The sequence below is a fragment of the Dunckerocampus dactyliophorus genome, chromosome 6 (assembly GCF_027744805.1).
Source record: "Dunckerocampus dactyliophorus isolate RoL2022-P2 chromosome 6, RoL_Ddac_1.1, whole genome shotgun sequence".
Classification (NCBI taxonomy): domain Eukaryota; kingdom Metazoa; phylum Chordata; class Actinopteri; order Syngnathiformes; family Syngnathidae; genus Dunckerocampus; species Dunckerocampus dactyliophorus.
The window spans coordinates 7,633,141-7,658,281 of NC_072824.1; the positions used below are offsets into that span (position 1 = coordinate 7,633,141).

Consider the following 25,141-nt stretch of genomic DNA (forward strand, 5'->3'; position numbering starts at 1 on the left):
GTAGGTATTGTCTATATGTGCCGTGCCATTGGCTGGCGACCAGTCCAGGGTGTACCCCGCCTCTCGCCCAAAGTCTGCTGGGATAGGCTCCAGCATGCCCCCGTGACCCAAGTGAGGATAAGCGACATAGAAAATGGATGGATGGAAATGTATAGGTACTCAACACTAATGAATGATAATGATGACTGATGAATGAAGAGATGGAATCAGAGTCACGGTGTGGCCCTTAGCCTGGTCATCAGGCTTGCGCAAGAGATTAGTAGGCTAGAGAAGGCATAGTGTACTGTATATACAGTACTGTGTATACCCTGTATACACAGTACTGTATATACAGTGCTGTGTATACCCTGTACACACAGGGTGGATGACAAGAGGGTTCACTCCGCATCTGTCTGTGTGCAATGGTTCTATAATGGAATCGATGGAGAGAGTGAACCCTCCTCTCATTCAGCCTCTTTGTGGAGGCGGGGCTACTAGTGAGTGGATACAGAGTGGTAGAGCCAGCATACGCTAACATGAATGAAGGTACAGAAGCGATGGTTTCTAAGACGAATGCCACAGCCCCAGTGTGGGAATATTTTGGTTTTAAATAGAATGAACAAGGTGAGCGCATGAACACCGGCGAACTGATATGTTGCATTTGTTCGAAAGTAGTGACGAGGAAGAAGGGGAACACGGCCAACTTGTATGCACATCTGAAACACAACCATCCTTTTCAGTTTTCCCATCTGAGAAAAAAAAAATTCCGCTGGAGGTGCAGCAGAGCCTTTGTCCCGACAGCCAATGCTTACTGAGGCATTTGGCATTTGGTTGGCAAATATAAATGAAATAGCGTAAAATGGTGCATGCTCACAGACAGTGTTGAACGCTACACTGCAAAAGAAATGCAACCTTTTAATACGATTGAAAAGACAACATTTCGGGAAATATATGTTTGACAAATAGTAAGAATTGCCTGGGAGAACGTACATGTACATGTCACAAACAACATATATAAAAGCTAGTGCTTCACACCACACAACTATGGTGCGTTAAAGTACTGCCGAACAAAGTGTGAAATCTCGATGCTTGACGAAAAAAAACAATCAGTGAAAAAACGATCAGTGAAGCACGTTTATAAATGATTACCAGCTAATGGTGAATGAGATGTGTTTTCTGTGGGAAAACAGCATATTTTCTAAGAAAAAATTAATAAATCAATAAAAATTTACCAAAAATGTGTGAGGTTGTGAATATGCAGGAATCCACTGTACTACACACTGTACATACACACCTGCTATGGTGTTTACCAAAGTGTTCCATTGTCTTTTCTGCCTCCATATAATGGTGTCCTATCCTTGCAGCTCGCCACTCAGGCAGCCCTCCTCGACGGCCAAGGTGTGTCTGGTGTGTGGGGATGAGGCGTCGGGCTGCCACTACGGCGTGGTGACGTGCGGGAGCTGCAAAGTCTTCTTCAAAAGAGCCGTGGAAGGTAAGGACGCCCAACTCCAGCTCGTCATGTATTAACAAGTATACTGCACAACACAGCAGCGACAGAACCAATGTTGCAATCGCAATAAAGTGCAACTTTTTAAAGCACACGCAGAAGTATATAAAGCTTAGATGAATAAGATGCTTCAAATACAGCTATTCGCATCTCGTGGAGATAAAAAATAAATAAATCAGGAGGTTGCCTGCAGCAACAGGTACACTAATTAGAGACCCCGTTGGTTATTTGCTTTTATAGACCATCACCCGGTGACTATGGCAGACTGGGCGGTTAATTGAATAGCGGAGTTAATCACAGCATTTACATTAGTTTGCTGTCTAAAGGAGCCCAACATAACATCAACTGCATGGAGCTACAGCACATCCACACAGACCTCCAGCTCTGATCAATACAACATACAACATGTAAGGGAAACAGGAGTTCAGAACATTCAGAGAGTCTTTCATCCCTTTAAAAGCGGTAGCACTTTTAAGGATGTTGGCGATGTCATGGTCATAAACCATTAAATATTCACTGAAATAACCAAAATTGCGTAAATCCCACGGCCGCTAAAATCGTTAGCACCGGACCATCCAGTGTTCATCCACTCTTTGCTCGAGGCGTTAATTTGTCTACTCATTTAGACGAATGAAAAGCATCCAAACATTGTCTGTGCCTTTGGGTGTTTTCTCTGACAATTTCCAGCGAGCGATTGCTTTGCTTCCAAATCAAATGACGATTTATACGCAGTCGCTATGGAGACCGTCTGGCGGTCTGCTGTCGCTTGATGTTATTATCCCACCCTGGGCTCACGTGTCTTGTCTCTTCTCGAGTCACCATAAAATGGACTCTGGGCTTGTGTAAGAGCTCCTGGCAATTTTCCCATCATCAGGAATCTCGGATCGGTCCGAGATCCCTCTTTTAAGCACCACGAGCAAAAGCAAACACCTGCCACAGACTGTGGCGGCATAACAACAGCCCGTCGCACAGCGTCCTGATGTCAACAAGGTTAAAAGCGAGCTTCCGACACGCATAAGGAGTCACTACCTTGCCTGACCCCTTTACTGTCATCACTGCTGTGAAGGTGTAAAGAGAGGGAGACGATGGAGGGAGGACAGCGATACAGGAGGGGACAAGGAAGGACAAAGAAAAAGTCAGACAGATAACGAGGAGACGAGGAAAGTGAGAGGGATGGGAAGCGATGCGTCAGCACAACCCAACCAACGCCCCTCCTATTGCAAGGAGGAAGAGCCATGTTTGATTCCTTGTGGCACTTCCTGCCTCAGGGGATACAGTTTTAGATGCTTACTAGCTCATAGCCGCGACGCTAGTTGACATTCAAAGATTAGAATCCTCTGATTGACTGACTGTGGAGGTTCGGACCTTATCTGAACACGGGAGACGTGAAATACTGTAGTTTGGTGCTCCAGTTCCTTCCACATGGAGCCATTGGACCACTTGGTGGAAATGCCACGGCAAAGACGCCACGTATTCCACCAGAAACTGCCAATCTTAAACCAAGGAAGTCATGTTTTTTGTTATTTTTAAGCACTGACGCAAAAGCACAGCTGGTGCTTTGCATCAGCAGTGGCGCCTGGAAGTAATATGGACTGTACTTGTGTGGCATCACACCACCAAAACATGGAAGTAGCTTGATGGAAACTTGCTTGGAATTTTTTTTTCAAAAGTCTGCTTCACTGAACACCATGAAATTTGTTATGCATGTGTAGCGTCAGTAGACGCACAAACAGGTCTCAACAACCCATGCCATCAAACCTACAGCAAGTCAGCCATTTTGGTTTGACTGTTTCAGCATCATTTATTAGCTATTTTTAGCCACTAACTCCTTCTAGACCATTTGCACAATAGCTACCAAATTTGAACCATATATACTTGACGAGAGGCCAAAGCTAAATTCCAAAACATTTGAGTTGTGGTCGTCGTTTGTGGGCAGAGCATGGCGACAAAGTTTGCCCTGTCAAAAAACAGAGAAATGTATTGTCAACATGTCATAACTTTGCTAGGGACGTTCCGATTTCCTTCAGTCAATACTTGCATAGAATTTTACGTGAATGTCAAGCAGGAGTAGATGCAAAAAAAGTCTCAAGAACTCCTCACGTAAAACAAACAGAAAGCAGCCATTTTTGAATCCTACAAACAAACAAACTCCTTCTCGACCATTTCCACAATTGCTACCAATTTTGAACCACGTATACTAGATGGGCAGCCGAAGCTGAATTACGAAACATTTGAGTTTTTGGCATAGTGGGTGGGCGGAGGATGGCAACCAAGTTGCCAAAAAAAGTATTCCTCTTCACATAATGTATAAAGCCATCCCCTATTTATGGGTGGTGAATTGTTTCCGCTATAATGAATTTCCGCAAAGTAGGATTCAATATTAATAAACAGAATATTTTTTGTATTTAGAGCATAGAAAACCTATCAGACTTTGTAAATATGTTTGGTACTATTATTAGAGCCTTGTAGACTTGAAATAACACAGCTATAGTCAAGTAAGAAGCAAAAAACATACCACTTCCACCTGGAAAGGGAGGAGAACTTTTTTCACTCTTTTCAGTCGGCCATGCCATGGCTGACGACGTGCAGTGTTAAGGTAATGTAATGTCATGTCTCATTGATGTATCATTGTTGGCGCCTAGCAACCAGAATACTACATATGACTTGTCTTTCAATATTTTTGGACTAGTGATAGGCCACAGTTAACCACCAAACAACGATCATTTCTTAATTAATTCATTTTTGAAAAACCACGACAGAGCGAGGGAGCGATGTTCGAACCGTGATGTTCGAACCGTGATGTAGGGAGGCATGACTGTCCATGTAACGTTGCCCAAGATGATACAAACTTGAAATAATCACATGAACTCTGGTGAACTCACCCGAACCCCAATTATTTGCGTGCACATCCTGCAGGAGTACACATACCAAAAAGTCCCATGCACACAGGAAACCAGCTATTTTGTTTTGCACCTGGCATTTTTTCAGCTCTTTCTACATCATTTGCACAATTGCTACCAAATTTGAGCCATGTAAACTACACAGACGGCTAAATTATGAAACATTTGGGTTTTCGGCATGGCGTCTGGTTGGAGCATGGCGACAAAGTGCCAAAAAACAAAAAACAGTTGTCAAAAAACAGCAATGTACTGTAAATATGTAATAACTTTGGCCATCATTGTCCGGTTTCTTTGAAACTTTCCGCTGCAAATCATCTGTTTGCCCCCCCTTTCAATTAGCGTACACCCGACAGGCTGGTTTAGCAAACCCTGCCTTACATTGTGACGCTACCGATGAGTTGACCTTCATTTGTCTCTTCTTGCGGCGTAAGTGCAAAATCTGAGTTAAAAATTGCTAATGAAATGTGAAAATAGCCCAGCGCTCCTTTGCTGTTGAGTTTTTTTTTTTAATAAAGAACAGCTGTGCTCAATAAACGACTCCATGTGGTGCGCATCGTAGTCGAACGCCAGCGCATTATTCACATGTCATCAGTGGCTTGGCGTGTCTGCTCTCGGTAATAATATTCCCCTTTTAGCTCGCTGCCTTGTTTTTGCCAGCCTCCTATTGAAGTGAAAAGATTTACAACTGCGTTGTAAGCCCGCCTTATTAAGCAAGGGCCAATATGGGCCCCCGTTTATGTTTTCCACCCCCCCCCCCAAAAAAAAATTCCTCTACGCGCTGACTCTGTGGGAGAGTTCATGCAAGGACACGGCTAGCGCTCCTCCAGAGTCCAATCGCGTCGTTTTTTTTTAACTCGGGTCGGGCCTCCCACAACACTGAATGGTTCAGGTTGTGTGTGTGTGTGTGTGTGTGTGTGTGTGTGTGTGTGTGTGCATGCATGAGCGAGAGACACAGAGAGAGGGGAGGTTATGTAACAACAGCTGAAGTGCAGCCACCTCGCCAACACGTCTAGCAACATACAAATCACAATGGCAGGCCCCAGACGTGCACACATGTTCAGACAAGTGTGTGTATGCGTGTGTGCGTGTGTGACCCACATTGTTGAAAGGTATTTAGTTTATAGAACCTGCAAAAGTATGCAGTGTCTTTGCTCCAGGGCTCCCCCTACTGTTATGAATCCATTTTAAGCGAATGGCCAGAAGCTAAAGAAGGTAAGCTAGTGAGAGTGGAGCCACGTTATCATAGAAGCTGGTGCTAACGCAATATGCAAAGTATCCTGGCTGGTCCACCCATGTTGGGTCACTATGGTAACAATATACAGTAAATGCTATTCTACATTATTATGAGCTAGTATAGCCTTAAGCTATTTTGAAGTTCAAATAGTCCATATGGTTGCTTTATAGACATACATAATTCATTTATTTATTTATTTCGATTATAGTCGGTTTTATTTTTGTCATTATAACAACAAAATGAATGATGAATAATGAAATATTTCCACAATAACGTATTTATTAATACATTCTACGTAACTTATTGTTTTTGGTAAGGGTGGCCATCTGCCTCGATCAGTTTGACTTTGGTAAAAATGTCTGTAGCTGTAGTGAATTAAAAATAAATACCGTAAATAGTTCATAAAAATAAATATAAAGAAGAATATTGACTATATGTTGCGATATTATGTGATATATAAAATGTTATTTAATAATATACATGTTAGGCTAAGTAAATAATACTGAATAAATATAAATACCCCCGCGACCCTAATGAGGAGAAGCAGTACAGAAAATGGATGGATGGATGTTGTTATATATACAGTGGTGTGAAAAAGTATTTCCTCCCCTCCTGATTTTTTTTTGTCCGCCTAATTTTTTTTTTTTGTTTGTCACACTTCTATGTTTCAGATCATGAAACAAATTTAAGTATTAGTCAATGACAGCTCCACTGAACACAAAATGCATTTTTTAAATGAAACTTTTTATTATTAAGAGAGAAAAAAAAATCCAAACCTACATGGCCCTGTGTGAAAAAGTGAAATAAAAAGTGCCAGAAAACATCTTGTTGACCTTTGGGAAAATATTCTGTTGTCTGACAAGACAATAGTTAAACTTTTTGTTAGGTGTGTGTCCCATTACATCTGACATAATGTCACATAGCGCATCATACCAACAGTAAAATATGGTGGTGGTACTGTGATGGTATGGGGCTGTTCGGGATGTGGAAGACTTGCTGTGATAAATGGAACCATGAATTCTGCTGTCTACCAAAGAATCCTGAAGGAGAATGTCTGGCCATCTGTTGGTGACCTCAAGCTGAAACCAACTTGGGTTCTGTAGCAGGACAATGATCCAAAACACACCAGCAAGTCCACCTATGAATGGCTGAAGAAAAACAAAATGAAGACTTTGGAGTGGCCTAGTCAAAGTCCTGACCTGAATCCTATTGAGATGCTGTGGAATGACCTTAAAAAGGTGATTCATGCTGGAAAACCCTCCAATGTGACTGAATGACAACAATTCTGCAAAGATGAGTGGGACAAAATTCCTCCACAGCGCTGTAAGAGACTCATTGAAAGTTATTGTAAACGCTTGATTGCAGTTGTTGCTGCTAAGGGTGGCCCAGCAGGTTTTAAGTAGAGATACAATATGTAAAAACAAGAAAGGAGAGTGAGACAAAAAGAACTTTGAAAAAGTCATTTATTGAAAACAACAAACTGAAATAGGATGTTTATCAGCTGATCAAAAGTTTAAGACCATCGTTCAAAAAATAACAAAAAACTCTCCAAACCAGAACAAAAAATGTTCTCAGTAGGACTCAGTAATGAGTAGCTCCACCGTTCTTGTTAATCACTTCAAAAATGGGTTTGGGCATGCTTGATGCGAGTGTTTCCAGGAGGCTAGTGGGATCATTGCTCCAAGTGGTGAAGATGGCTTCACCAAGGGCATCAACTGTCTGGAACTGATGGCCATTTTTATAAACTTCCCTTGCCATCCATCCCCAAATGTTCTCTATGGGATTTAAATGAGGGGAACATGCAGGATGGTCCAAGAGAGTGATGTTATTCTCCCTGAAGAAGTCCTTGGTCAAGCGAGCATTGTGAACTGCAGCGTTGTCCTGTTGAAAACCCCGGCTGTTACCACACAGACGAGGGCCCTCAGTCATGAGGGATGCCCACTGCATTATCTGCATCCGTTTGACGACCCTGCACCATCTGAAGCTCCAGTGTTCCACTGAATGAAAAAGCACCCCAGATCATGATGGACCCCCCTCCACTGTGCCGGGTAGAAAACATCTCAGGTGGGATCTCCTTGTCATGCCAGTAACCTTGGAAGCCATCTGGACCGTCAAGGTTACATTTTTTCTCATCAGAGAATAAAACTTTTTTCCACCTTTCAATGTCCCATGTTTGATGCTCCCTGGCAAAGTCTAAACGGGCAGTTTTGTGGCGTTGAAGGAGACGAGGTCTTTGCATTATTTTTTTGTTTTTTAAACCCTTTTCCCGCAGATGCCGTCTGATGGTTATTGCACTGCAGTCGGCACCAGTAAGGGTCTTAATGTGGGTGGAAGACCGCCCTGTGTCTTGATGGACAGCCAATCGGATCCTCCGGCTCAGGCGTGATTTTTTTGGGTCTACCGCTTGACTTTTTTGTTCCATAATGCTCAGGATCTTTCAAAAAATGTAGAATGACTGATTTACTGCTCCCAACCTCAGCAGAAATGGCACGCTACGAGAGGCCTTGCTTAAGCAGCTCCACAATCCAACCACGTTGAAAAAGAGAAAGCTTCTTATCTTTAGCCATCAGGAGGGCATGACAGTGTGAATGCCTGACAGAAATTGAACATTTTGAGCAGATTTTGGCTTTTATAGCCTGTGGTCTTAAACTTTTGATCAGCTGATAAACAACCTTTTTTTTTTGTTTAAATCACAAGTTCCAACTCTTTTTTGTCTCACTCCCCCTTCTTGCTTTTGCATATTGTAGCTCTACTTAAAACCTCATTAAAATCCAAATGTGCAAAATTCAAATTCTAGCGGTGTGTGCATAATGAGTGAATACAATACCACACGAGGGATATTAGCACATACTCAATATAACAACATCTCCCATTTGACTGTGTTTAAAAATCTGTTGGGTGTTTTTGTGTTGTTTTTTTTTTTTAGTTTATGGTGATGCAAACTAGAGCGCAAATTCAATTCCATCTCAGAGCTCATTTGGTTCAATTAAACATTAGACTGGCGTAAATGCTAATTGGAGGTCAAGGCTTGTTGTGAATGGATGATTAAATTGATTGATTTTTGCCTAAGCGTTCCTCGGATGGCGTCTTGTGACCATGCTACCCAACCCGTGTTGGATGGCGTTCAGAAGCAACACCAGCAGCGTCGGGGCAGACCCCCAAAAATGTCAGCTTTATTTCAACAAAGGCCACAGAGGGTGTGTTTATGACTGCAGGGATTGTACTGTTTTATTTTAGGATGAGTGTTTCCCTTTCACTGTGATGTAACAGCATGCTCTAATACACAAGACTTGGCAATTACCAACAAAGTCATCCTTTTTTTGTGTGTGTGTGGTCGTGTGTCTGCAAGATTACGTAAAAATAAATGAAACACTTTTGAAAGGACTATTTGGAATCCAAGAACATCGATTATACTTTAGAAGTGATGTGAAATGTTTTGTTTGTCTGTTGGCAGCATTACTCAAAAGCTGCTTAACCCAACCTAACTTTGTAAGCCAACTTTGATGTGGCTTTGGAAGAATGCGTTGAAATAAATGAACAAATAATAGCAAACTCAACAAAATACCAGAGGTCCTTGGCCTACATACGAGTTCCATTCCTATGACGGCATTGGGAATCTAGTTTTAGTGTAAGTTGGAACTTATACCACATAAAGGATATATCCAATCTTACTTATTACTGTCCATGTCACAGTAGAAGATCATTTTTACATGTTCAAGAATACCATCTTTATCTGATCATGGTCGCAGCATTTGAGTGGCTTCGACCAAGCACGCGGCCAATGTTGGTCGGCATTTCTCCACGTTCTGAGCGTTTAACCATGTCTAATTTCACTTTATTTGCACTTTCCTTCCTGATTTCTTTTTTTTTGTATGTTTGTCCCACTAAAATATCATCAAACAAATGTAAATATTAGTCAATGACAACACAACTGAACACAAAATGCAGTTTTTTAATGAAACTTTTTGTTATTAAGGGAGAAAAAAAACCCTACATGGCCCTGTGTGAAAAAGTGATTGCCCCCTAAACCTAATAAGTGGCTGGGCCACCCTTAGCAGGAACAACTGCAATCAAGCGTTGGTGATAACTTGCAATGAGTCTCTTACAGCGCTGTGGAGGAATTTGCAGAATTGTTGTAATTCAGCCACATTTCTGGGTTTTCCAGCATGAAGTGCCTTTTTAAGGTCATTCCACAGCATCTCAATAGGATTCAGGTCAGGACTTTGACTAGGCCACTCCAAAGTCTTCATTTTGTTTTTCTTCAGCCATTCAGAGGTGGACTTGCTGGTGTGTTTTGGATCATTGTCCTGCTGCAGAACAGAACAAGTTGGTTTTAGCTTGAGGTCACCAATAGATGGCCAGACATTCTCCTTCAGGATTCTTTGGTAGACAGCAGAATTCATGGTTCCATTTATCAAAGCAAGTCTTCCAGGTCCTGAAGCAGCAAAACAGCCCCAGACCATCACACTACCACCACTATATTTTACTGTTGGTATGATGTTCTTTGTCTGAAATGCAGCAGTACTTTTACGTAGATGTAATGGAACACACACCTTCCAAAAAGTTCAACTTTTGTCTCATTAGACCGCAGAGTATTTTCCCAAAGGTCTTGGGGATCAGCAAGATGTTGGTTGGCCGGCCACTCCTGGGAAGGTTTACCACTGTTCCATGTTTCCGCCATTTGTGGATAATGGCTCTCACTGTGGTTCGCACGAGTCCCAAAGCTTTAGAAATTTATTTATAACCTTTTAAAGACTGACAGATCTCAATTGCTTTCTTTCTGGGGAGGATCAACAGGGATGAGGGCAATCACTTTTTTCACACAGGGCCATGTAGGTTGTTTTTTTTTTCTCCATTAATAATAAAAAGTTTGATTCAAAAACTGCATTTTGTGTTCAGTTGTGTTGTCATTGACAAATACTGACATTTGTTTGATGATCTGAAACATTTAAGTGCCACAAACATGAAAAAAAATAAGAAAGCAGGAAGGGGACAAACACTTTTTCACACCACTGTAAGCAGAAGGCAGTATCCACATATAATGGTACTGTGTTACATTTTCCACTAATCTGAATTTGAATTGTTTGTCCTTGTTAAAAGCACGAGTGTGTGTGTGTTTATTAGTTTATCATTACTAGCTTTGTCATTTTTAATGATGTCATCTTCCATGAACCAGGAAGTGGGAAGCTAACACAAATATGATACAATTGAACTTTTGCATGAATTACATGACATGAATTAGCTCGGTCTTAGTCACGTCCGCGGTCCAGAGTTGGGAGTGTGTGTTGAGTGTTTGTGTGTGTGTGTGCGCGCACGTGGTGGTGGGGGGCTCGTTTTGAAGGTGAGACGGTCCTCCGTTGTGTTGTTTCCTGTGTGTCGCAGTTTACTGTTTTTTAGAGCAGGAAAAATGGGCTTATGTAATGGGTCATGTGACTTAGCCAGAAATAGTGGCGGGGCTACAGCTGCTGCCTCTCCTCCTGCAGCTCGCCTCCTTGGCTTTTGGCGCTCACACACACACACACACACGCACATGCACGCACACACACACACGCACATGCACGCACACACACATGCACACACGTTTGTACGTGAATGCAAATGTAGTATTCCGATAGCGTTTGTCTATGTAGCAACACAATGTGAGCTGCAGGATACACTACACACACACACGTTCAATATGCACCCTATGTAGAGCCAGGTCATGCACTGAGGAGGTCACAGGGGTCGCCGTGCTGGAGCTTTCTATTGGGGTCGTGACTGTACTGTGTATGTGTAGTGTGTGTGTGTTTTTTTAAATTGCCAAGTGGAGCGGCATCAACTTGTGTGTGTGTGTGTGTGTGTGTATGACTGTATATGAGTGTGTAGGCGTATGGCGCTCCGAGTCTGGAGAAAGGGAAAAAAAAAGAAGCAGGGATGGTTGGATGGATGGATGGCGGTTGGAGCGCAGTAGAAGAAGAGGGTGAGGGAGGTGTACAGTGAGGAGCCGGTCGGCATTAGCTAAGGGCCAGACGGGAGGCGTGTTAGCATCACTGTCTGCTCGCTACGGCCCGCTTCTTCCTTCTAGACTCTTCTAATAGGCGGCTGCCATGGACTGTGTAAGACAGCGTTACTAAGGCAGGCGGCGCGAAAAAGAATGAGCAGTAGAGCGGAATAAGTAGCGATTTGTAATCATTCATGGTCGCCAAGTGCAGATTTTTTGACATAGTGCAAAATTTGTCACATTTAATGATCCGTCATCAAGTGAAAATGTTTTTGAAGTCACTGAAGTGTTAGAGGTGTTGAGCTGTTGCTACTTCTTGTCATAAGATGGTAAAATGTAGGCAATTACACCAAGGATCCCACTTTGGTGCCAGGGGACAAAGTCAGACTAACACATACCAATACTGGATGATACGCTAGCATCGAGGCTCGCTCCTCCCCCTCCAAACCTTCCTGCGTAGCATGACGGGCTCCTCCAAAAAAATGCAACTATTCAGAGGGCGTACAGCCCACCTTTGCAAACAGCCCCTTTTTTTTAATCAAAATTTGCAATAAAAGAGACTGATGTAACGAGATATGAATGCATGAATTAGTACCAGCTCTAATCACACTCTCCATCTCTCTTTACGTCATTCAATCCCATTTTCAAAAGACAGACCAGGGCCATTTTAGATAATACTGACTTTCCAGGCACAAAGAATATTGTGTGTATGGCTATATAAACATGGAGCAAAACATATAACTACTTCTTTGGCATTGAAAGAGTAAATGAGCGTTGTTCGCTCGCGACGAAGAAAGCTAAAACGTTAAATGGTCGTGTTTGCTCGCTGAGCTGAAAAATGAAAAAAAATCAGCATCCCAAGTGTTTCAGCGGAGAATTTTACATCAGACACTCAGCCCTGACGGAGGGACATAACATGATGAAGACGGCTTTGGAAGGGGAGGGCGTACAGACTATGCAGGAGCGTAAACCAGGTGCTAGTAAAACACACACAAAAACATTGTTAAAATGATTAGTCGTTAATTATAAATGTGTCTGTAAATTTGGTGATTGTTGTTTATTTTTTTGGCTACAATAGATCCCCGGTACTGTGAATAATAGACGCATTAAAATCCTGAAATGCCTATTATTGTTATGAACGGCCAAGGCCGTGATGCAGGAATCCAAAATGCAGAGTCGAATAGGTGAAAACAGAAAAGGTCTTTAATACAAAAATGGATAACAAAAAGGTACCAAAAACCACACAAGAAACAAAGTACAACCAAAATACATCCGGACCTAGTCGCGGGAAACAGTAACAAAAAACACTGCTAGCAAGGTGAGCTGAGCAGGGAAAAATACAGACAAGAACAAAAAGAGCTGCTAACAAAAAACTAGCAGAAGTACCAAAGAATACAGCTACTGCTGAAGACGTCAAGCAGGCAGGTAGGTACTTACAGGTGAGCAGAGCGAGGGTCAGAAAGCCAAAACACAATGCACAAGAACAAGCTGGAAGGAGCTGAACAGGGTGTAGCAAAGGGACAATCTGGCACTGGATGTGAGTAAGCACACAGCTTAAATAGAACAACTAATCAGGCACAGGTGAAGATGATCAGCAATCAGGGTGCTCAGGAGTGTGCTGCAACAGAGAAGCAGTAGAAGGCAGTACCGCAGCACACAATCCTGACAGTATCCCCCCCTTTTATAAGACGCCCCCTGGCGGCATACCTGGTTTATTGGGGTGAGCGGAGTGGAAGTCGGAAATGAGGGAGGGATCCAGGATACGGGAGCAGGCGACCCAGGAGCGCTCTTCTGGTCCATATCCCTCCCAGTCGACCAAATACTGCACCCCCCTCCCCCTTCTTCTCGAATCTAATAAGGCTCTCACCGTGTACGCGGGCTGACCGTCGATGATGCGGGGCGGGGGTGGAGCCTCGACCGAAGGGCACAGTGGACTGGTAGCGACAGGCTTGATGCAGGAGACGTGGAAGACTGGGTGGACTTTAAGAGCCGGTGGGAGCTCCAGCTTGACAGCTGACTTGTTAACTATTGCCTTGATCTTGTAAGGTCCCACGAACCTTGGAGCCAGCTTCCGAGAGGTCCCTGCAAGCGGAAGGTCTTTAGAAGACAGCCATACCTCCATCCCAGGCTGGTAATCAGGTGCGGGAACCCGGTGCCTGTCAGCAATCCGGCGGTTGTGTTCTGCTGTACGTGTTAATGCAGCCCGGGTCTCTCGCCAGATGCGTCGGGCACGTCGTAGGTGTACATGAACTGCCGGGACGGTAATTTCTGCTTCCTGGGAGGGGAAAAGCGGGGGCTGGTAACCAAAAACAGTCTTGAAGGGTGACATACCTGTCGCCGAGCAGGGTAACGAGTTGTGGGCATACTCGATCCAGGGGAGGTGGGTTGACCAGGACGAGGGGTGTCGATGACAAACGCACCTGAGTGCTGCTTCCAAGTCCTGGTTGGCCCGCTCCGTCTGGCCGTTGGACTGAGGGTGGTAACCAGAAGAAAGACTAACGGTCGCCCCCAATGCCTTATTAAATGCCCGCCACACTCTTGAAGCAAATTGAGGCCCTCTGTCCGAAACAATGTCTGCAGGTATCCCGTGTAGGCGGAAGACGTGCCTCACCAACAGTTTAGCTGTCTCTAGGGCCGTGGGCAACTTGGGGAGCGACACAAAATGCGCCATCTTCGAAAACCTGTCCACGATATTGAGTATGACGGTCCGGCCATATGACGAGGGTAATCCAGTGATGAAGTCCATTGCGATGTGGGACCATGGCCGACCAGGGACAGGTAACGGCTGAAGCAAACCGGCAGGAGGGCGATGGGAAGCTTTACCTCTGGCGCAGACGGAGCAGGCGGCGACAAACTTCTTCACGTCAGCTGTCATGGTAGGCCACCAGAACCTTTGGGAGACCAGGAATAGGGTTCGTCGAATCCCCGGGTGGCAGGCAATCTTAGACGAGTGACCCCACAGCAGCACCTCGGATCTGAGTCGTTCAGGAACAAACAATCTCCCCTCTGGGCACCCCTCTGGTAGTTCCGTCTGTCCCGCTGCCTCTGAGACCTTCCTCTCCACCTCCCACTGGAGGGCGCCGAGTATCCGGGCGACAGGTACGATTGTCTCCGGTGGTGAGTCCGACTCCACCGGGGAAAAGATCCTAGATAGTGCATCAGGCTTAATATTCCGTGATCCAGGTCTGTAAGTGATAGAGAAGTTAAACCTTGTTAAGAACAGTGACCATCTGGCTTGGCGAGAGTTGAGTCTGTGCGCTGAGCGTATATATGCCAGGTTCTTGTGGTCCGTAATAACTACCAACGGCTGGGCTGCACCCTCCAGCCAATGTCTCCACTCCCGCAGCGCGAGCACAATGGCCAGCAGTTCCCGATTGCCCACATCATAATTTCTCTCTGCCGAGGTGAGGCGACGTGAGAAAAAGGCACACGGGTGCAGCTTCTGGTCGACTGGTGAGCGCTGGGATAGAACCGCCCCCACTCCCGTATCCGAGGCATCAACCTCAACGATAAACTGCAAGGCAGGATCAGGGTGAGTAAGGACAGGGGCAGACGTAAACAGTGCTTTAAGCTTGGTAAACGCTTCCTCAGCTTCGGGAGACCATACAAAGGGAACCTTTACTGATGTAAGCCTTGTCAGAGGTTCTGCCTTTATGCTGAAATTACGAATGAACTTCCGGTAGAAGTTCGCGAACCCCAAGAACCTCTGCAAGTGCTTCCTTGATTTGGGAGAAGGCCAATCGACCACCGCCTGGATCTTGGCGGGATCGGCTCTTAACTTGTCCTTCTCCACTATAAACCCTAAAAAGGACACGGATGTGGTATGAAACTCGCACTTCTCCGCCTTGACAAAAAGTCGATTCTCCAACAGCCGCTGAAGGATGCGGCGTACATGCTGGATATGCTCCTGGAGGGAATTAGAAAAAATCAGGATGTCGTCTAGGTAAACAAAACAGCAGTGGTTAATCATATCCCTAAGTATATCATTTATTAAACACTGGAATACGGCGGGTGCGTTGGTAAGGCCGAAGGGCATAACAAGATACTCGAAGTGACCGAGTGGCGTATTAAAAGCCGTCTTCCACTCGTCCCCCTCTTTGATTCGAACCAGGTGGTAAGCATTCCTAAGGTCGAGTTTGGAAAAGATCTTGGCCGAATGAAGAGACGAAAAGGCGGAGTCCATGAGAGGAAGCGGGTAACGGTTCTTAATGGTAATGTCATTAAGGCCGCGAAAATCAATACAAGGCCGTAGAGACTTATCCTTCTTTTCGACAAAGAAAAAGCCGGCCCCAAGTGGAGAGGACGAGGGGCGAATAAGTCCGGCAGCTAGAGAGGAAGCAATGTATTCCTTGAGCGCAAGTTGCTCGGGTCCAGAGATGCTATAAAGCCTAGCATTGGGTAATGGTGCTCCCGGAAGGAGTTCAATAGCGCAGTCATATGGACGATGGGGGGGTAAACTCTGAGCTCTATCCTTGCTAAATACCATGCGGAGGTCATGATAGACGTCGGGAACACCAGTGACATCAATCTTCTCAGTGTTCCTAGGTTTACCTGAAACTGTGGGTACCGCGGAACGTAAGCAACTAGCAAAACAGTGACTGCCCCAATTAACTATCTGTCCCCTCGTCCAATCCACCGTCGGGTTATGAATCTGGAGCCAAGTGAGACCTAGAACTACGGGCGCGGATTGAGACGGAGCGATAAAAAAACTAATGGATTCATGGTGGTTGCCAGACAATTGAAGAGATAACGGAACGGTTCTATGAGTGACTACCGCCAAGGGGCGTCCATCCAGTGAGTGAACCTCCTTATGGTCTCTCAACTCAACCACCTGAATGCCATGTTCCTTAACAAAATTAGAGTCAATAAAGCAATCATCCGCCCCAGAATCGACTAATGCAGAAATCCGAACATTGACGCCCCCCCCCGTAATGAGTCCAGTCACCTGTAGTCTCTTAAAGACTGCTGGAGTCGGAGCCGACGCCGGAGGCATTTCAGCATACTCACAACGGTCCTGCGTAGGCTGATTCTCCCTCGACTTAGATACGGCGGTCGATCCTGCGCCAGTCTCCTTAATAACGTCAGGAGGAGATCCGGCGCGGCGTGCCGGTCGCGCGGGGCATCTGTTGATGGTGTGGTTGGGTTCGCCGCAGTACAGGCAAAGGCGGAGTCGTAGCCTCCGCGACCTCTCCGCAGCAGACAGGCGTCTTCCCCCGAGTTGCATGGGCTCCGCAATCTCCTCGGTGGCCGCCGTTGATGGAACTCCCTCTGTTCCGCTGGTTCCGGAAGTTAGTGGTATCAGCCGAAACTCCTGACGGTGGTTCTTGGCTGATCCTGCAGGTAGTCCCTCACTGCGTTCGCGATCACGTTCCCGGAGGCGATTATCCAGCCGTATGGCTAGGTCGACAAGCTCGTTGAGCGTGGTGGTGAACTCCCTCACTGCCAGCTCATCCTTGATCCGCTCGTTAAGAGCCTTGCGAAATATTCCGCGGAGCGCCTCCTCATCATATCGGCTTTCTGCCGCCAGCACTCTAAAGTCCACAGAAAAAGCCGCTACCGAGCGTTTGCCCTGTCGTAGGTCCAACAATTGGTTACCGGCCTCCCTACTACGGATAGGGTGATCGAAGACCTGCCGTAGCTCCTCCAAAAAAACAGGATAGGAGGTGCGTAACTCCGGCTTAGCTTTGCTCACCGCTATAGCCCACGCTGCTGCTTTATCAGTAAGTAGGCTCATTATAAACGCTATCTTGGCCTGGTCAGAATAGTAAGTGCTGGGTTGTTGGTCAAAAATCAGGGTACACTGGTGTAAAAATTGTCTGCAATCCATAGATTCCCCCGAAAAGCGTGGGGGGGGTGGGAGGCTAGGCTCGCGACTATTACTGCTGCTGGCAGCAGGTGCGATTCGAACAACCTCTGATGAGGGAGCTGCACCCTCCGACTGTCCTGGGTGAGAGCCAAGTCCCAGATGCTGCTCAATAGCGCTAATGCTAGTGGCGAGGGCGGCCAGGGACTCCATAACTCCCCGGAGGGATTGCTCATGGCTGCCGACGAGCGCACCTTGTTGGGATAGTGCGGCCTTTATATGTGCGAACTCTGCGGATTCCATGTTTGGCCAGATTGTTCTGTTATGAACGGCCAAGGCCGTGATGCAGGAATCCAAAATGCAGAGTCGAATAGGTGAAAACAGAAAAGGTCTTTAATACAAAAATGGATAACAAAAAGGTACCAAAAACCACACAAGAAACAAAGTACAACCAAAATACATCCGGACCTAGTCGCGGGAAACAGTAACAAAAAACACTGCTAGCAAGGTGAGCTGAGCAGGGAAAAATACAGACAAGAACAAAAAGAGCTGCTAACAAAAAACTAGCAGAAGTACCAAAGAATACAGCTACTGCTGAAGACGTCAAGCAGGCAGGTAGGTACTTACAGGTGAGCAGAGCGAGGGTCAGAAAGCCAAAACACAATGCACAAGAACAAGCTGGAAGGAGCTGAACAGGGTGTAGCAAAGGGACAATCTGGCACTGGATGTGAGTAAGCACACAGCTTAAATAGAACAACTAATCAGGCACAGGTGAAGATGATCAGCAATCAGGGTGCTCAGGAGTGTGCTGCAACAGAGAAGCAGTAGAAGGCAGTACCGCAGCACACAATCCTGACAATTATAACATGCCTCACACATATTAAAGGCATTTTTTAATTGTAAATTGTATAGGTACCCACTACTAATGAATCATAATGAAAGATGATCAGTCGGAGAACAAATGGAATTGGAGGCACGGTCTAGCCTTAGCCTGGCCGTAGGGCTAGCGCTACAGGCGCACTTCCATCTCCTGTCATTTTATGCTGTATATTTTATGCTACATTATCATATATCTATAAATTATGACCGACTTATGATGAGATGGTATTCTGTGAAAAATAAAATAAAATTCAGAGGGAAAAAAAAGCGCAAATAGGCACTTTTTCCCACAAATACAAAATCATTTAAAAATGCGTTATTTTGAGAAGAAATCTGTGACTATGGGAGGGAGGGAATGAGGACTGAACAGCGAATAGTCGGGGATCTAAAAAGTGACGAATAAGAAGGAAGAAAAGAGCGACATAATGAGAAAAGACACTTTCATATAAAGTGTTAGGCTTTTGTCACGGTGCCATCTGCTGGATGTGGAGGGGCACTAAATATTTTTTGTTTTCAAAATCTCGCAGGTCAGCACAACTACCTTTGCGCCGGGAGGAACGACTGCATTATCGACAAAATCCGAAGGAAAAACTGCCCAGCGTGCCGCGTACGGAAGTGCCTCCAGGCCGGGATGAACCTCGGAGGTAAGGCTGTTTCTTTTAAATGATGTCAGGGTCAGAGGTCATATTGACTTGAGTATGACTGCTGTCCGCCCCCGCCCCTCACAGCTCGCAAGTCCAAGAAGTTGGGCAAGCTAAAGGGAGTCGGTGAGGACGTGCAGGGCGCCAAGGAGGGTCAAACGGGCGCCGTCAGAGGCGAATTCTTGTCCTCGGAAAAGGAGCTGAACGCCGCCGCCACCACCACCTTGGTGCCCCACGGCCCTGGGGTGGTCACACCTTTCCTGCCACCCTCCATCTGCAGTGTGCTTGAGCTCATCGAGCCCGAAGAGGTGTACTCGGGCTTCGACAACACGCTGCCTGACACCACAGACCACCTGCTGTCCAGTCTCAACTGCCTGGCCGGGAAGCAGATGGTCCGCTTGGTCAAGTGGGCCAAAGTACTTCCAGGTTAGTCCAGACTGCAGCGCTGAACTGCTATGGCCTAAATGTTATTTTAAGATCATTTCAAGTTGCCTTAAAAAGAATATATGGAATGTTAAAATAACATAATACAATAATACTCAATGACAAGGCTGTCACAGGTGCTGGAAAATCTGGAAAATACTTTAGTGTTTTCCAGGCAGGAAAGTACTTGAATTTTGAAGGGCTAATTAACTAATAAAAATAAACCAAATGTTTTCATAAAATGTAATAATTCGGAATCAATTTGTGTTCATATTTTTTGACATTAAAAGTATTTAATAGTCATAAAAATAACAACAATAATAATTATATAACTTTCATAACTAAATAAATAAATAACTTTAATTATATAACTTAAAGAGTTCAGAAATCAATATTTGGTGCAATAAGCCAGATTTTTAATCATCGCTTTGGTGCTCTCCAACAGTTACAAATTGGTCTATTACATTTTTTCAGAGCTGTATTATAAATATCATTTAAAATTATTTTAAATAGATTCAAAGCTCAACATCATTGTCATCACTGGATGTATTGTTTTTTTATATTGTATAAATATATACTATATAATATTATTATTATATATATATATATATATATATATATATATATATATATATATATATATATATATATATAATATTAAATATATACTATATTATATATATATAATATAGTATATATTATTATTATTAGTATATATTTATTTAATATTATTAGGGCCGCACAGTGGTCTAGTCACATTCCAAAAACATGTTAGGCATGTTAGGTTCATTGGAGACTCTAAATTGTCCATAGGTATGAATGTGAGTTTGAATGGTTGTTTGTCTATATGTGCCCTGTGCTCTTTAAAGTATAAAATGTGTAGGTATTGTCTATACTGTATGTGCCCTGTGATTGGCTGGCGACCAGTCCAAGGTGTACATCACCTGTCGCCCGAAGTCAGCTGTCATTATTCAGAAGTCAGAAGTCATTATTATATCAGAAGTCATGATTTCCTATTGGAAAAACTAGTGTCCTGGAAGGGACTGTGTTCGACCTAAGTGGTTCCGCTGTATATCAAACGTACTTAGACGTGTACAATGTAATGTAAAACACTCTTATAATGCAATTCCCAAAAATGAAATTAAGACGATATCCATCTGCACTGCATAGTTTCCACTGTTGTGGAATTTATCAGCTCAGGAAATGATTCTGCAAATCTTCCAAAGAGATTAGCCATCAAAATCCTATTTTAGCATTAAATAGAAATTAGGATTTACAGCAGTGAAGTCATTTTACATGATTTCTTGCCCAGACGTTGACTGTGATGCGTGTCATTAAAGTGTAGTTAAAGATGCTCCACAGGGGAACGTAAACAAGTGAGAGGCGTATTAAAAAAATAAAAAAGATAAAGATACACCACTTATTACACCACGGTTGTCGTACATATATTTCATACTGTACACTCCTTGTGTCACATATAAATAGACTGAGCGAGCACGTCTTGACGAGCAGACACATCATTAGCACACACAATCTATTACAGAATGCTAGCCACGTTTCCCAGCGCCGTGACATCCTTACAGTCTGAAATAGTCCCCACAGCACCTCCACAAGTCACTTGTGTGTCCGTGTCCTCACTTGGCTTTTTTGTGCATTTCTTCTTGTCATCGTTGTTGTTGTTGCTAGCGCAAGCAAGGAACTTCTCGCCAGGCAGTGATTGAGAGTTTGGCACAATTCCTATTCCCTGTTTATTTTTGGAGCTCCCCTCACAGGCGTCGCAACGATAACTGGAATCCTTGTGGGGATTTGCATATTATGAGAGGGAACGTTATCTTACACAGGGATTTCGCTGGATGTCATAAATAATAATAATAATCATCATCATCATAATGTAGCAATTCAGCTAAAACACGTCATACTGATAATGTAACGTGTGCAAAGACATGCCTAGCCAAGCCAGAATTTTCAACTACGTTTTAACGTAATGTCGCAGTCGAATAAAAGCATGCAAGTTTATCCAAAAAACAAACAAACGCATAGATACAGAGAAATCTCACAAAATGTGGACTGTATTGTCTTTTATTGGGCTGGGATATCTTGGAATTGTACACAAACTTTTTTATAGTCGTTTGTCGTTAAACCTGTACACGTAATCTTATGTTGGATAATTATATCTAACATTTGATCTAACGTAGTGTAAGGTAATGTAATGTAATACATACACGTATCTAACATTACATGATGTAACAAATATTTTCAACAAAGTGCGGTGAACATCTAACATAAGATAATATTGCTTAATTTGTATTGAACATAGTATAATGTAAGAAACGCAACGTAATGTAATGCATCTCTAACATAAAGTATCTAACAAAACATAAGGTAATATAACAACATATCTAACTTAATGTAACATATAATTTGTAACGTAACTTAATATAACGCATAGCTAACGTGACATAACGTACATCTCACATAATGTAAGGTAATATAACAACATATCTAACCTAATGTAACATATAATATGTAACGTAACTTAATATAACGCATAGCTAACGTGACATAACGTACATCTCACATAATGTAAGGTAATATAACAACATATCTAACCTAATGTAACATATAATATGTAACGTAACTTAATATAACGCATAGCTAACGTAACATAACGTACATCTCACATAACGTAAGGTAATATAACAACATATCTAACATAATGTAACATATAATTTGTAACGTAACTTAATATAGCTAATATAACGCATAGCTAACGTGACATAACGCATAGCTAACGTGACATAACGTACATCTCACATAATGTAAGGTAATATAACAACATATCTAACATAATGTAACATATAATATGTAACGTAACTTAATATAGCTAATATAACGCATAGCTAACGTGACATAACGCATAGCTAACGTGACATAACGTACATCTCACATAATGTAAGGTAATATAACAACATATCTAACATAATGTAACATATAATATGTAACGTAACTTAATATAACGCATAGCTAACGTGACATAACGTACATCTCACATAACGTAAGGTAATATATCAACATATCTAACATAATGTAACATATAATATGTAATGTAACTTAATATAACGCATATCTAACGTGACATAACGTGCATCTCATATAACGTAAGGTAATAAAACAACATATCTAACATAATGCAACATGCCATATGTTACTCGATATAAGCCATAGAGAACGTAACATACATGTCACATAACGTAAGGTAATATACCAAAAAATATCGAACATAATGAAACATATCATATGTAACGTCACTTGATATTACGCATATGTTATATAACATCACATACATCTAACATAACATACGGAAATATAACAAAATATCTAACATAATGTAGCTTGATAGTTTCTTCTTCGCATAAATACATTTTTTGTATAAAATACATTTTGCATTAAAAAAATCACAAAATTTGGACATTGCATTTTGTTGTTTCGGGCGGGGATGTATTGGAATGGCATTTATAGTTGTTTGTTTTATTTTTTTTCCTCATTGTTGAAGCCACTGTAATGTATCAACTTCCCCCAATAGGTACAGCAACAAGGTTAGGTTGGTTTAAAATTGTTTTTTTGTGCACAGCACACAGATCACAGTTTTATTTTGTTCACGTTCAAATTTTGTGTGCGTGTAACAGTACTTGAGATCTCAACATGGGCCACAGATCTTTCTCTTTATTTTGACGCATTTTGTTGAACGGCAATACAAGGACTTCACCAATATGTTGCGCTTTCATCCATTAATGTACGGGAACCCATTAGAAAACCAGGAATTCATGCATGCCTGGTTCTGTTTGTAGTTTCATTTCTCTGTCTCTGTTAGGTTTTCGGGGCCTGCCCATTGAGGACCAAATCACGCTGATCCAGTACTCGTGGATGTGTCTGTCCTCCTTTTGCCTCAGCTGGCGCTCATACAAACACACCAATGGACAGATGCTCTACTTCGCCCCTGACCTCATCTTTAACGAGTAGGTCCACACACGAGATAACTAGCTCGTCTTTTAGCTTGTCTAAAAACATTTTCGTGGTTAGTCTCCATGCTGCTAAACAAAACCCTGCAAAGATTCTCAGAGGGTGCAAGGGTGATGTGACGTCACACTTGGCCAGAATATTTAAGGTCTTACTGCAAAACCAGCAGACTATTTTTGGTTAGTGATTCAGCAACAACTCAGGCAAAAAAACAACAAAAACACTTGGATAGAAAATGTGCACAGAGCTCAAGTTGTATGTTATATTAATGTTACATACTGTATGATACAATAAATGGTACATTATCCTAGGTCAGGGGTCATTTGCGGCCCGTGGCTGTTTAGCACATTCTAAAAGGATCATTTAACAAGAAAACTAAAAACAAAAACAACAGTAAAAACGGAAAAATCAGTAGTAAGTTTACAATAATAAAGTCAAAATATTAAGACAAAAAGGTTGTAATTTTATAATAATTTTTTGAGAATAATATTGTGATATTATGAGGAAAAATAGTGTCATTTTAGTAGCATAAAGTTGAAATATTAAAGAAAACATTTTATTTTTTTTAAGTTGTAAAAAACAAACAAAACAACAATTGTGGCAATGAAGAATGAAGAAAGTTGAATGATAAAAAAACAGTTGTAATTTTATGAGAACATACTCTTAATATTATGAGGAAAAACAATATAATTTTAGTAGCAAAGAGTTGAAATATTAAAGAACAAATACTTTCAAAATATTTTTTTTAAGTTGTAATATTATGAGAAAAAAACAAAACAAAATACAATTTTTATTTTTGGAAAATTAGGTTGGGGAAAAAGTTAGAATATGATGGGAATAAAGTCCAAATATTATGGGAATAAACTCATAATATTCCGAAAAGAAGATTTACAAAGTAGTAAGTTCAAATATTTAGAAAATGTTCAAAAAAACAGCAAAAATGGGAAAAAAGAGCAAAGAGCAAAGAGCGAAGTTCATACTAATACTGTAATAAGCTTTTCACTGATATCACAAAGCTGAGATGCACTTTAAAAAAAAATACTTCTTAGCATGTTAAGACAAAAAATACTTCACATTACCTTACATTTTGTTTGGTACATGTTACATTATGTTAGATGTGCGTACATTAAGTTATGTTACATTACCTTACGTCTTGTGTTGCTAATGTAAGATATGTTACATGAAGTTAGCGATATGTTACGTTGTTATGTTTACATTACACTATGTTAAGACAAAACATGAAGTTTTGTGTATGTTACATTATGTTAGATGTGTGTTATATCAAGTTATGTTACAAAATGTTTACAAAATGACTTTACATTAGGTTTGTGCCTTACCTTAGAGATAATTACATTGTTATGTGAGTATGTTAAGTAGATATATACAATAGATTAAGCAATATGTTAGCTATGGGTTACGTTAGCTTACAATGCAGAAATGTTTAATGTACAGTAAGTTACATTGCATTAGATATGGTTTATATCAAGTTACATGTGTTACATTACGCTGTTAGATGCCATGTTACACAATGTTAGCTATACAACGTTACGTGACCTTCCGTCATGTTAAATATGTTACATTACGCTAGCTATACGTTACATTGTCATGTTTCTCAGGTTTGTTACGCTACATTACATTATGTTGTGTAAAAATATGTGATATTGCCTTAAATTATATTAGCTCATGCTACCTCACGTTATGGTTTATGTTCTTATTACGTTACATGTGATATGTGTGATATTGTAACGTTAAAAAGGCTTACATTTTGTTAGATATCT

At 42.3% G+C, this 25,141-nt stretch overlaps 1 protein-coding gene across 2 annotated transcripts in view; it reads left to right on the top strand.

Moving 5' to 3' along the window:
- nr3c2 (nuclear receptor subfamily 3, group C, member 2) overlaps positions 1-25,141 on the top strand; it is a 114,734-nt gene that overhangs the window by 70,371 nt on the left and 19,222 nt on the right. For both annotated transcript variants that reach the window (XM_054779111.1, XM_054779112.1), the window contains 4 exons: positions 1,344-1,471; positions 18,810-18,926; positions 19,011-19,349; positions 23,218-23,362. In XM_054779111.1, the coding sequence (XP_054635086.1) occupies positions 1,344-1,471; positions 18,810-18,926; positions 19,011-19,349; positions 23,218-23,362 (729 nt within the window). The remainder of the gene's footprint in view (positions 1-1,343; positions 1,472-18,809; positions 18,927-19,010; positions 19,350-23,217; positions 23,363-25,141) is intronic.